The sequence below is a fragment of the Lampris incognitus genome, chromosome 4, assembly GCF_029633865.1.
Source record: "Lampris incognitus isolate fLamInc1 chromosome 4, fLamInc1.hap2, whole genome shotgun sequence".
In the NCBI taxonomy this organism is placed as follows: Eukaryota; Metazoa; Chordata; class Actinopteri; order Lampriformes; family Lampridae; genus Lampris; species Lampris incognitus.
Window position 1 is genome coordinate 60,393,977 of NC_079214.1, and position 13,892 is coordinate 60,407,868.

A 13,892-nucleotide genomic window follows, 5' to 3' on the forward strand; every position below is an offset into this window, starting at 1 on the left:
GGGGGGTATTTGACGGCTATTATAATCTTTGAAAGATATGTATCACAAGAATAGTCTTTATTTGTTTAGTTAATCGTATAACCTCAAAAATCGTATACAGAGTAATGTAAATGCTGAATTATATCATACATTTGGTTTAACTGTTGATATGATTATTTTAACGCCCCCCCCTCCAAAACTTCGAATAATACATTGACCCTCTTTCGCACAGCACTATGGGTGAAATGTGGTAAAGCCAAGATGGCCGCGCCCTGCACAATGAGGGCCGGTCGCCCTTTACTACAACTTCTTAATTCCTTTGCGCGGACGGGTGGTTGTAATGCAAAGGTTCGTTCGTTTGCTGTGAGCTGCGTGTGCCGCGCCACGTTAAATGCTCAACGGAAAACAGAGAGCCTCGGTTCGCCGTGGAAGCTAATGGGGGCAGTGTGTCTGCGGAGGCTGCCTGTCATAACGCAAGATCGGACTCCCATCGAGGAGTGCTTTGGGGAGATGTTGCACATGGTACGTTTGAGATGTTTGAAATGGGGGGGTAAAAGCGTGTTGCAGAGTCGTCACTATAAACACTGGTGTCGTTCTCGGGCCACCCAAACATTTTGAGTGCACCTGCTCATAGTAACGTGTTTACGTTTGCAATGTCGAAAAATAGCACCCACATTGATGTTGGTATCACTCTCTGGGGAAGGTATATTCGTTTTAGAAAGGACCGATTATGTCAGAGGGGCGCGCATTATTAAGGTAGGGTAAGGTTAAGATCCACTGGATTCTGCCGGGTAGTACGTTCGCTTGTTAGGCGAGGCATTCCAGCCTCCAATCAGAGGTTTTAGACTTGGAGCAAGTGAATCTTATTAACAACCTGACAGAAATGGAGAACCATTAGCACCAGTGCTACCTGAAGACTAGGGATTTAAACCATTGCATTTGGCTGGTCACTACTGAATATTACGAACGTAAAGCTGCAAATCTTGCTGCTTAGTTTAGCTTTGCAGGATAGAAGATATCAGATGTCCAACATTTTGAAAAGAACAGCATGATTGTGATATTGTCTTTTGCTTATTACTGCTCCATAAGAAGCCTGTGTCAACCACATAATATCTCAGCACCGCATAGGCCACTTACCTTGCTGAAATAGTATTTCGTCTTAAAACACAGAAGTTTGGACTAGTTATAATTACGCAAACAGTTTATAGCAATATAGACGAGGCATATACCTAGTCTGATATACAAATGGCATCACAGTCTGTGCAACTACAAGCCCGCTGACTTTTCACAATATGTCATTCGTTGCTTTTGAAGACTAGTCGTCAGCAGTAGAAGGGACATGCCTGGACTTAGATGCCAGTCATGTTGTCAGGTGCACTCAGCATAGCTGAACCAAAAGTTGAAATATCATTCAAAAATGGGCCTTGAGTATAAGAATAAGTAAGGAATTCAAAATTGGGAACACATCATCAACATGAAGATGAACTGGCCTTGATTCCTTTCAGATGGAGTCGGAGAAAAGCCTGTTGTCAGACCACGAGCTAAAGCTGCTAGAGGATGCTGAGCGAATGCGTCGCAGGCAAGCTAATGAATATGACTCCGATGACGAGGAAGACGATGGTGACCGGGAGATTGTTTTGACCCAGGACCTGGAGGACGCCTGGGAGCAGAGGCTGAAGGCATTCCAGCTTGCACCGAGAGTCAGAGGTCAGCGCACAATAGCTGTTAGACACAATGTCAAATGCAGGGGCCTAAACCAGTGGTTTTAAACTTGGATGTGAAAGAAACCTTGTTTGAGATTATCTTGGGAATGGGGGTGGGGCTGTGGCTGTTAAATGACTAAAATGCATTCAAGCCAGCGATAAGAGAACTCAATTAGTTATTCTTTGTTTCAGGCATCACAAACTAAGAGGGTTGGGAACCATAGGGCTAAACTGTAACAGGGATTACATAATTGGTTATAAGGCATTACAAGGGTGAGGTTACTCTCTGAATATCTGCAAATTTTTGCTAGGGGTTGGGAAAAAAAATCGATCTTAAGTGTCGTGATTTTTTTTTTTAATCAGTATTTTAATTCCTGAATTGGGAAAGGACAGTTTTAATCTATCTTAAGTATCATGATTTTTTTTAAATCAGTATTTTAATTCCTGAATTGGGAAAGGACAGTTTTCAAGTTTCATATGTGAAGGATGTTTATTTAAAGGCTCACATTTGTGCTGTGTGCAGTTTTCAGGGGCTCTAATCATTTTGGCCTAAAATTTTTTCATCTATAATTTTCTTATGGTACTAACGTGATGGGCAGGAATAGTTAAATGGAGCACTTTACTTCAAAAAGTACTTTATTTACGACTTTATATGCAGTATAGCGATGCTGCTGCTAAAATAAAATTCTGAAAGACTGACTGATATGTGATGTGCATTGTTTTTGGAAATATGACTGATGATATACAGTCTCTAGAAGTGTATGATTCACTTTTCCCCATCGTCTAGTGTTAAAAAAAGCAAACAAAACTCGCAATAAATCATAATATCAAATCACGATACTTGTAGAATTGCAATACTTAAGAATCACAATACATATCGAATCGGCACCCAAGTATAGTGATATTATTGATTTGGGGGATAAGCATATCGTCCTAGTCCTAATTTTTACCATTATTTGTCAGTCTGCTATTTTGCTTGTTAAGGTGGCTGAGAAATTTTGGTATTCGTAAATGATCACATTTGATGAGTTTCCTTGTCTGGCAGAATATATCGTCATTTAAATTTTTTTAAGTTTATAGGGTGCAGTGGGTCGACATCACTGACTCTTAAGGCAACTCATCTGTAGGCTGTAGCTCCTGACCCCTAACCCTAGAGTCCCCTAACTCTGGCTCATGATCCTGACCAATCGCTGTTTGAGGCCACTGTGGTACGTCTAACCCTGTGGCAATGGGGCATTCAGATGGCTGTGCAGAATGAGAGGTAGAAACCTCCTCCTCCACCACTACAAACTCGGCTCAGAAACCTCAGGCATGTCTACAGCTACTGTTGGCCATAATTGGGCAGTTTTGTCTTTGTCCTTGGTTTTGGGACAGGGGCAGCACAAGGACGCAATTCTGACCTATGAATCCTCTTGCTGGGGTCTCCTACTAGGGGCTCAACAGTGTGTGTAGTGCCTTGGAAGTCAACTACCCTGTACACAGTTGGACCCTTTGCATCTTATATCTTGTGTCTCCCTAGTGGCCTATGACGGGGGACAATAGTGCACCAGAGACTAGGGGTGCACCCATTCCTGCTGTTAGGAGGAGCCAGAGAGCAACTGCAGGGGGCCATGCTAACCCCTTTCATCTGCCTAAGTCAGCCTGTAATGCAACGACTATTAGCACAGATATGGTCTCTCAGGTGTTGACAAGCCTGGGTGCTGCTCTGTTTGAGAAGGCCTTGCAAGGGACAATGGGATGTGTTAAGTCAACGAGGACACAGGGGAGAATGTAGACAGGTGGTAAATAAAATATATTCCACACAGGGTAAGCTACAAAGCAAGGGTTGTTTTAGTTCAGAAAACATGTTAAAAAGTTGTTGTAACTACCAGTTACAACTTTTGTCCACTAGATGGCCCAGTCTGGAAAATTGTAAGGTTAGCGAGCCGGGTGCATCTCGAATCTTTTTTCCATTCTGGTTGAGCCTGGTAATGCACGCATGGAGTGAATGTGATCGGGCATAGTGGAAAATAATCGGTAAAGACGTCGTGGGTTATTAAAATCTGAATAGAATACACTTTTGTGAATAACACTATCAATGTATGGAGCTATATTTTAGGCATTTATTGTATATTTTAGGGCAACACGGTGGCGCAGTGGTTAGCGCGGTCGCCTCACAGCAAGTAGGTCCTGGGTTCGAGCCCCGGGGTTGTCCAACCTTGGCGGTCACCCCAGGTTGTCCTCTGTGTGGCGTTTGCATGTTCTCCCCGTGTCTACGTGGGTTTCCTCCGGGTGCTCCGGTTTCCTCCCACAGTCCAAAGATGTAGGTCAGGTGAATCGGCCGTACTAAATTGTCCCTAGGTGTGAATGTGTCGGCCCTATGATGGCCTGGCAGCCTTTCCAGGGTATCTCCCGGCCTGCCGCCCAATGACTGCTGGGATAGGCTCCAGTGACCCCAATTGGGATAAGCGGCTTGGATATTGGATGGATGGAGTGCAGTGGTGCATATTTTAGATGATGTTGAGATTGATTGGTATTGAAACATGTAATTTCTTTTCATCTATTTTATTTAGGGAACGTTTTTTTATTGAGCCCTGATTTTCAATATTGCCCACATCCGTTTTTCCTCACCGAGGTGCGGCGACTTGTAAAATATTCTATAAATATATTTCCATGCATTTTTTTTCAACTCATAAAATTGAAATAAAAGAAGACCCTCCCCAACTAAGACACATACAGACACACACACACACACACACACACCGTCAGCTTTAGAATTAATAACAAAGAATATTATTCTCTCGGTGTGAGAATAATGAGCCCTGCTTCACATTCACATATAGTTCCACACATTTGGCCCAGGGCACTTCCCAGAACAACTGCAGTCTTCTGCAGTTGGCCATTGGGAGCTGCCCAATGTAACCACAGGTTCTTAGTGTCGACCATTCAGAAATGGCTGGTCGAGCCAATGTCTGCTATTGTTAACCAGCGGGTGCTGCCTCGATCTGCTGCAGGCCTCTGAGCATTTGGAGTTCAAGAGCTATGCCTTTCAGCAATAGTTGTCAGTGTCCTGCACATTCACTGTCCAAATCATCTCAGAGGGTTCAGTAAAGGCGGCACGGTGGTTAGCGCGGTTGCCTCACAGCAAGAAGATCCTGGGTTCGAGCCCCGGGGTAGTCCAACCTTTGGAGTCATCCAGGGTCGTCCTCTGTGTGGACTTTGCATGTTCTCCCCGTGTCTGTGTGGGTTTCCTCCGGGGGCTCCGGTTTCCTCCCACAGTCCAAAGGCATGTAGGTCAGGTGAATCGGCTGTACTAAAGTGCCCTTTGTTGTGAATGTGTGTGTTTGTGTCGACCCTGTGATGGCCTGGCGGCCTGTCCAGGGTGTCTCCCCGCCTGCCGCCCAGTGAATAGTGGGGTAGGCTCCAGGATCCCCGCGACCCTGAGAGCAGGATGAGCGGCTTGGATAAGGGATGGATGGTTCAGTAAACTTTTGTGCCATTTGAAACTTCAGTCTCTTCCCTGATGGACTAAAATAAAAGTGTGTCCTGGCACTGGAAGTAAAGTATACTACTTCAATATACGGCCAGTATGAATATACAGTACATATACTCATTGGGTTCTGAATTTCAATGTCACATAGGGAATCTTCTTTATTATCAGTTATCCTAGCACTCAACCTACTAGTGATGCAAAATTGACCCCCCCCCCCTGTAAATACAAATAAAAGTGTTACTCTAGCTAAGTACCATTAACAGCATCAAAACTCCTCTTCGCAAAAACATCTTCAACTTTATAGTCATGTAACGTACCCTCAGGAAACCTAGAAATGGGGGAAAGTATTGTCAAATGATTTTCCAAAAAGAGCCACCGGAGGCTTCACTAAAAGTAAGACCGCAACAGAGGGCTGGCTCAGTAAAAACGGATTCAAGCCTGAGCCTGACCCCGTAATCCACCTGACAGTCCTATCTTTGTTTTTAGATGATGTGCACAAGGACCTGACTCGGATGGAGCGCTGCTTGGCCGACTCGCTGTTTCTCCTGGTGGAGCAGAAGGTTGGCAATGAGACGGTGTGGCTGCTGCCTCAGAGCCAGTGGCAGCCAGGAGAGAGCCTGAGGCAGACCGCCGAGAGGGCCCTGGCCTCCATACCAGGTAACTACCAGCACTGGCTCTGGAGTGGAGGACATACCGACGTGGACTCGGAATCAGAAATCTTTATTTTTCCAAATATTTTTTTTCACATATGAGGAGAGGATGATATGTTGTAGTGAAATCTGACCAGATAAACAACAGTAAAATATTTACAGACTGAGTTATTAAAAAAAATGTGAAAATTATAATAGAGGGTGAGAAGGGCTTTTATGGCACATGTATTGAAAGCAAATGGAGAAACTAGACTGATGTCTGAAATACAGAAATATAGTTAACATCTTTTTGATGAAATGTACAGCCATCAGCTGTCTGATATTTACTATTTTAGAATTTAAAATTTAGGTATTTTGCTTGTTCTCATCAATTGGTTAGTTGATTGGTGTCAAAAGTTCGTAGTCTAAAGGATGCGTTAACCAAGCATTTTCCGTCATTTACTGAATTTTAAAAGCGTTAACAGATATTGCCAAATGTCAGCCGTCGTTTTGACAGAGTCAGCATAAGGAATGTGTTGGGTGGCTGTTGTGAAAATTCTCACTTACATTCCTGTCAGTTACAGAGTGGATACACTAGAGCGGAGTGAATATCATACGGAGAAACTTAGATTTACGATTCAGAAAGGGTAGACAAGTTAAACTATCTTTGTTTAACACTCGAACGACCGGGATTTCACTCCTACCTAAAACGACCATGGGCGGTCAGAATGACCGCCGGGTTTTAAACTCTATATTCTGCCAAGATAAATACCCAGTTGAAATATTAATGCACTGCCTATGTTAGTGTCTGTTATGAAACTAACTGACACCGAAATTAACATTTTAACAGCTTTAATACTATTTTTCAAACAATTTAAAATGGCCGCCGTCCAACGCCTGTAAATACTGCAACGCCTCGGTGGTAGTCATGGTGCGACTGAAACGGCGTCTGTAACCACACATGTTGGAAATAATCAGAAATCAAGTTTAGACTATTACTCTGCACTGGAGGACGCTAGTGTGTTTCTAGGACAGAGCAACGAACTCCGCGAAGGAAATGACGCGACCAACACACGTCAACAACCCGACCCAACACGCGCAAATTACGAGTGGCCATTTTGACCGCCCATGGTCGTTTTAGGTAGATCTTTTTGCAATTGATCTAAAACTCATTTGAATACAAATATATGCAATTTTAGGAGAATTCAGGGAGCGGCAGGTCTGTACCCCCCCCCCCCCCCCACCACAAAGTTATTAAACTTAGAAAATCCAAAACAGTCAAAATGGCGGCCTTGGTCGTGTTAAGTAAAGTTGTGACCTATCTGGAGTGATTTCGGTAAATGAGTAGCTTAAGCTTATTGTTCCATCAAACGGGTAACAAGTTACCAATAGTAAGGGGGTGAGAGGTTGGTGGCAACAGATAAAATATGGATAGAATATTCCCGTCTCTTCTCGAAAAGTAATGTGTGACAGGAGAAGAAGCAAGGGACCAGAAAGAAACAAAAAGAAGAAAAGCGCATTTCTAATTTTTTCCATTAAGTGCCGAGTTACAGCGTTATCTATGTCAGATGCAAATGTTCCTCTGTCGAACCGAACCGAACCCTCAATGGACTCGAATGCCTCGACGAAATGGCGGATTCTGCACGTCGCAGGCTCTCCGAGCCTTGCTTATGAACTATTAACGTGACGAGCGAGTCTCCTTCTACGCGCAAGTTAAACCCCGCACTTCGTTTGAATCATTACCCTGTTTGGCCTGGTAGTGTTTCTATTCCGTTGTTGTACTTGACATTATCATCCTCCGCTCAGCAGCAGCCGCTATCCAACATGTCTTCCAGCGCTATTAGCGCATGCATTTTTAGCGTGCGCGGCGCCGGTGGGACCGGAAAGCTGGCAGTGTCGGCGCCCTGCTCAACTCATTAAGCTTCACAGACGACAAGATTTACATATCAGTACAATTAGTCTTGGTGCTGTGGCTTTAATGACTAACCTCCAGTCCCGCTCTTATTTGCAGTGGACGGTGTCACAGTGACTTTACTGGGCAACGCACCCTGTGGAGTTTACAAGTATAAATTGCCCAGAGCTGTTCAGACGGAGAGCTGTGTCGGCGTGAAGGTGTTCTTTTTCAAAGCCGTCCTGTCGGGCAACAGCCCCGCTCCGATTCCCACCGCTCCATTTCTGTGGCTGAGGAAGAGCGAACTCCAAGACTACCTGAAGCCGGAATACCTGAAGAAGGTCAACACGTTCATTCTCGACGTGTAGAGAGGAAGTGAGCGCTGCGAGATCGTCTTCCTGTCCTCAGAACATCCCGACGACACACCCGGCAGTGATTCTGCTGTCCTGTCTCTGCTCTTGTTTCATGTCTTTTTCTTGTTATTATTGAATATATTGTCTATAATTCATTGTGTGATTATTAAAGTTTCATTTTCCACTTACGTTTAGACTGTGTCCTGGGTGAAGGGAACGCCGAGGTTTTATAGGGCTCTGGGGGGCTGAGCTTTTGTATTTTAGCTTTTTAGGCTGCAATTATTAGACTGATTGATTTTTAAGCAATCTTGATAATGTGTCGGTATTTAAATCCTTCTATCAATGATGTTTTCTTCTGAGTGCACACTTCAACCTGCAGTACGTGAGACCAGGAATGTGGCGTTCGACCACTGCAGGTAATTTCTCCCCATTCCCTCCACTAGATGGCAGTATTTACTCGCCAGACCAAAATGAAGCTCTCGTTGGGGGTACTTAATCAAATATCAGCGGTGACCTCGAGGAGGGACTGCAGTGAGAGCTTTTCTGATCAACTTTTGCCTTTATTTATACCAAAAACATAAATCATTTATCCAATGTAATGTTCCCTCAGGATACAGTAATACTTAGGTAAGAGCGTTCTGCTGTTCTCAACCAGTTCTCCGCCCAGGATCTTCTTGCTCTTTCTATTTGTGTCTTGGAGGGGAGGAGGGGGGGGCAAGGAGTCATCCAAGTTGAAAACGGCTTGGATTTTTTCAATATCTATTTTCAGGCTTTGCTAAATGCCTCCGGGCTAAAATGTGGCAATGGCCGAAAGCGGTTTTGGAGATGGGTTTTAGTGTAGCGCGGCTCTCGGCAGCTCTGCTCGGCGGACGCTGTGAGATGCGAAAGGTCAAGGCAGGCTGATGAGGCCGCGTCCAGCAGTCAGAAGGAACAGTGTGTCCACGGCTCTCTAGCTGATGTACCGGCTGTGTATATATATGTATATATGCTGTGGCAGGTATTGAATAAAAATTGCCTTCTTTTCCTTAGATGCCATAAAAACTTAGACTGCTTTTATTTGTCATGGCCTTATAGGCATGGCTCATACGTGCAAGAGAGCAAAATGATGTTTCACATGGACCACAGTGCCACGTAAAAACAAATAACAAATATTTAAAAAGTGTATTAAAAAATGACTTCACAGACCTAGACATCACAAGCACAGCCGACACGGACAGTGAGGTAGAAGGTCAAAAAGTCATTTTATGGAAGGTCCGAGGGTTCAGGCTGTTGAGGAACCTCACAGCCTGAGGAATGAAACTGTTGGCATAGTCCGGTGGGGGGAGCAGGGATGTTCCGGTACCTCCCGCCAGAGGGTGGGGGGGGGGGTGCTGAGAGCCTTCTGGGTGCATCATAGATGGCCTGGATGGATGGGAGGGCAGTTCCTGTCATCTTTCCAGCTGTCTTCCCTGTCTGCTGTAGGGATCTGCGGTCGGAGGCCTTGCAGTTCCCATGCCAGACAGAGATACAGCTGCTCAGGCAACGTTACACATGTTTTGGTGGAAGGGAGAGAGTTGGCCGTCCTCAACCCGAGCACGGTAGTCAAGACGACCACAGCCGAGACCGAGTCTTTATGGGGACCGAGTCTGAGTCAAATCCAAATGGGACCAAAACTCGTGTAGAGACTTAACACCAGAACAGTGCAAGTCCAATTTAACATCATTACTGTAACTGTATTGGTCCACCATCATGGTAGAAGTCAAAATGTCACAATATATCTGGCTTTATTTCCTCCACCGAGGGAAGAATGTTTTAGATTCCAGTTTTCCAAAGTTTCAGAGATATAAATTGATGACAACAAAAAAGGAATTGGATGAGATAGCTGTTTATTGATCTCTTTCGGAGTTTTTTATTCTTTCAAAAATGAAAAAGTGTTTTGCACAACCATTCTTAAAATTGATCACGAGTCCATGCCGTCCGAGACCGAGTCACATTCGACTCATGTTCTGACGCTCAAGACCCGAGTCCATGCTCGTGCCATGATTTCACTGTTTGGTTCAGAATTTCAATACATTTTAAAGGAAACACTTGTCTTTGCTCTTGGGTAGTTAAGTTAGCGTTGTGGTTTTTATCAGTGAGTATTCACTACTGCCGAGTGCGTTACGCTACTGTGATATAGAAGTGACCAACACTGTGGTACAAATCACCAAAATAAGTCACAACATTCAAGTTAAGGGAAAGGAAAAGGCATCAGGAATGGTCACTCCTCACACCACGGTGGTTTAACTGGTCGTCTGGTCTCATTCTGGCTCACGGTTTAGCTCTATGCCATGGTAGATGGTTCATGAGGGCATTAAGACCACGCTTACCAGAGGACATTTTCTAAAAAAAAAAAAAATAATAATAATAATAATAATTAAAGCTTAAGAGTGTTGCGTGGATGGGACTATGGCCGGGTTTCTCCATCCTAAAGAGTAGTAAGAAGGTCATCAGCGGTCACTCGGGGTTGAGTATGACCGTCCTCTCTCTGGGTCCCCCTGGGTCCCTCTGGGTCCTTAGGTTGGTGTAGATGCCAATCCTGGAGCCACATAATGGGAGGACGCCTGCGCGTGCCAGCTTGTTACATGGCATGGCTGATGCACCTGCAGCCACCACACGGCCCTTGGCAGGGGGTGGCCAGAGTCCAACAGCATGGAGAACCAAGACGATTGGGGACCACTTCCTGTTGCAGCCTTCATCCGCCTTCACTGCCGTTGTGACCTGGGGACATTTTCCACCAGTTCTGCTGTTGAGGTCTTGGTTGAATCGCGCTTCGTCTGGAACCTCCCCCTTGACCTATCCGCCTTGCGTGACCCTACCAGGAGCCAAGCTCCGGACGCCATAGCTCTTGGGATCACCGGTACATGCAAGCCTCTCCACCACGACAAGGTGGAGATCCAGAAGAAGAGTAAGAAGATCAGAGAACATCATCTCCTATGGCTCTGTACACTGGCCTTGTTTTTATTGGGGTTTGTAATACTGATTTTCTCCTCAGTTTTCACGGTGACATTTTCCCAACAGTTGAAAAAAGAGGAGAATAAAACAACTTCAGCCTTATCGATCCCTGTACATCGATGGGTGGAGAGGGACACCGCTGTGGTGCGACAGCCCACATAGACCACCAACAGCCTGATGCTACACATGTACTCCTACTTCAGTTTACATTTAAAGTCTGCATCCAAATGATGACAATATGACAAATGAAGAAGCGTGAATAAAAACACATAAAATCCGTTTGGATGCCGTTGTAACGTGACGACGGTACCCTCCAGAGTGACTTGTCAGTCTTATCTGTAGTAGTTCTCACGTATTACATAAGCTCTTCCCCAAAACCACCACCATCCCTCTGTTGAAAACAGGAGAGTGCCATCTCGGATCAGCACTTAGTAGGAATAATGAACTGCACCACGTCTCTTATTACAAAAAAACAAAACAAAAAAAAAAACACCACAGACGGAAAGGAAAAACCCCCTCATGTTTGTTTACACTGAGCTTCTGTTTTATTCTATGCAAATCCGGAATGACTGAGTGGGATGTAAGAAGGCGGGTCATTCACATCAGCTTAGCCAAACACTTATTAAGCTTATTAAGGCACTTTATGTAACGCACAATACAGCACAGACGGCATAAAGAGAAGAGGGGATCCTTAAAGGCCGATGGCAAAGAGCAATGTGTGCTGAGGCGCCTACTCATGATCAGTCACCACAGAATCCCCGTTGCCAGTTAAACTCCCCCGGAGTCAGACATGACAGTGCTTCCCCCGTCCGTTCTGCCTGTGCCCTCCTCATCTGAAAACACCTTCACACAGCACCAGGACTCGTAGCGTACTGATTAGGACTTGATCTGGTCTCGGAGCGTACAGACACGGGGCAACTTTTCAAGACCGGTCCGAGCACAAGATTGGAACTTGTTCTCAATTATTTTGGAAATGAATATCAAACGTCCCCCCGAGAAGATCGGTAAGGTGCAATCTAGTCTGTTTCTGTTTTATTATTATCATTAATCTGTGTATTTAAATCATCGGAAAATTGGAATCTGGAACATTCTTTCCTTGAAAAAAAAACAAAACTTAAATAAGTTTAACAGTGCTGTGAAACCTGTCCTCCCAGGTCTCCCCGGTTGTCACCACTTGGACACTGCTTGGCATCACCCGCATCACATTTTTTTTACAAGTCTCACCCCAGAGCAAGAAGGCCCTGGGTTCGAACCCCGGGGTTGTCCAACCTTGGGGGTCGTCCCGGGTCGTCCTCTGTGTGGAGTTTGCATGTTCTCCCCGTGTCTGCGTGGGTTTCCTCCGGGTGCTCCGGTTTCCTCCCACAGTCCAAAGACATGTAGGTCAGGGGAATTGTCCATGCTAAATTGTCCCTAGTTGTAAATGTATCGGCCCTGTGATGGCCTGGTGACCTGTCCAGGGTGTCTCCCCGCCTGCCGCCCTGTGACTGCTGGGATAAGCGTCAGCATCCCGCGACCCCGATTGGGATAAGCGGTCTGGATAATGGATGGATGGTGAAACTTGTACTATGATGGTGGGCTGCTGTATTTACAGTCATGGTTTTTAACTGGACTTCCTCTGTTCTAGTGTCCGTCTTTACAGACGTTTTAGCCCCATTGGTCTTGAGTTGGACTCGCCACCTTAAAGACTTGGCCAGTAGTAATCTTTCTCACCTTGGTTGGTGTTGAATACAAAACTACATGGCACATTTGACACTGCCCCCCCCCATATATTTATGCATTTTCCCAGCCTTATACTTATGTGTGCTGCATGGGAGCCCTAGGGTGACCAGGCGTCCCGCTTTATGCGGGACTGCACAGCATTTCTATCCCCTGTCCCTCATATCGAGACGATGTCCCGCGTTTTGATTGGCTCTAGTTTTCAAAAGTCAAGCCGCTGCAGGACGGACGCTTTTCTGAGATCTGGCTTGCATCCAGTGACGGAAGAACGCAGGGAAGGCCGTTATCACTGACATCTGTGTGATGTCAGTGATAACACGGAGGGGGACTACGACGTGCAGCCACACGGGACATGTGAGTCTCACAAGAAACGTGTGGCTCAAAAAGAGATGTGCCGATCTATGGACTCTTTCCTACTGAAACCCAAAGACGACTGCCAGACCCATAAGGTAACAGCAGCTGAAATAGCTAGCGTTTACAACCAGTGTTGGGCAAGTTTCTGAAAATTAGTAAGTATTAGTAAGTGAAATTAGTAAGTTACTAGTTACTGCTCTCAAAAAGTTACCGAGTTACTTACTGAGTTACTGCATTATAAATGTAATTAGTTACTATGGAAAGTAACTTTTGCGTTACTTTTTTCTGCTTCTTCAATATACTCACACCACACTGTACAGTACTCCCACCCATACAGCACACTGGTAGTAAGCTAGCAACGGTCATTTTTCCAGATTCGGACATTGCAAAAAAATAAAATATATCATGTCACGTGGCCTCTTTGGTGACTTGTTTGAGAGAATTAAAAACACCAATGGTTCAACTCCAACGTGACAAAAACGCACACATGCCATTTTTTCCAGTGGCTTCAGATGCTTCTAATCATGGCACTACAAAACTTTTCCCCATCTATTAGATATTGGACACCAGAGTTGGGTTTGAAAAGCAAGGGCCTTGACTTTTGTGAGACTAGCGACGAGTCATCTGCTAACATACACCGCCAGATTACGAACAGGATAAAAGAAAATGGCCTGCGACTGGACTTGAAAAATATACTGAAGTCCTTCACACGCTAAGGGCCTAACCTGTAACCTGCATAGTCTATTGTGTTCTACTGAATCAACCGGACGGCAAAGCCTAGAGATGCTTTATGAGCTAAGGGGCAGATTATAAATGTTTATT

At 45.0% G+C, this 13,892-nt stretch overlaps 1 protein-coding gene across 1 annotated transcript; it reads left to right on the plus strand.

Moving 5' to 3' along the window:
• Positions 1 to 234: 234 nt before the first annotated feature.
• mrpl46 (mitochondrial ribosomal protein L46) lies at positions 235 to 8,081 on the plus strand. The gene is made up of 4 exons (XM_056278212.1): positions 235 to 501; positions 1,485 to 1,686; positions 5,641 to 5,811; positions 7,795 to 8,081. Exons 1-4 carry the CDS (start codon positions 241 to 243, stop codon positions 8,040 to 8,042), a joined length of 882 nt encoding a protein of 293 aa, XP_056134187.1. The 5' UTR covers positions 235 to 240; the 3' UTR covers positions 8,043 to 8,081.
• Positions 8,082 to 13,892: the final 5,811 nt, after the last annotated feature.

What these genes read in the sequence shown, in the direction of transcription:
- mrpl46 (XM_056278212.1), top strand. Translation starts at nt 241, where the DNA reads ATGGCCGCGCCCTGCACAATGAGGGCCGGTCGCCCTTTACTACAACTT. An exon ending in TTGGGGAGATGTTGCACATG is followed by an intron (nt 502 to 1,484) that starts GTACGTTTGAGA and finishes GATTCCTTTCAG; the next exon opens with ATGGAGTCGGAGAAAAGCCT. An exon ending in GGCCCTGGCCTCCATACCAG is followed by an intron (nt 5,812 to 7,794) that starts GTAACTACCAGC and finishes TCTTATTTGCAG; the next exon opens with TGGACGGTGTCACAGTGACT.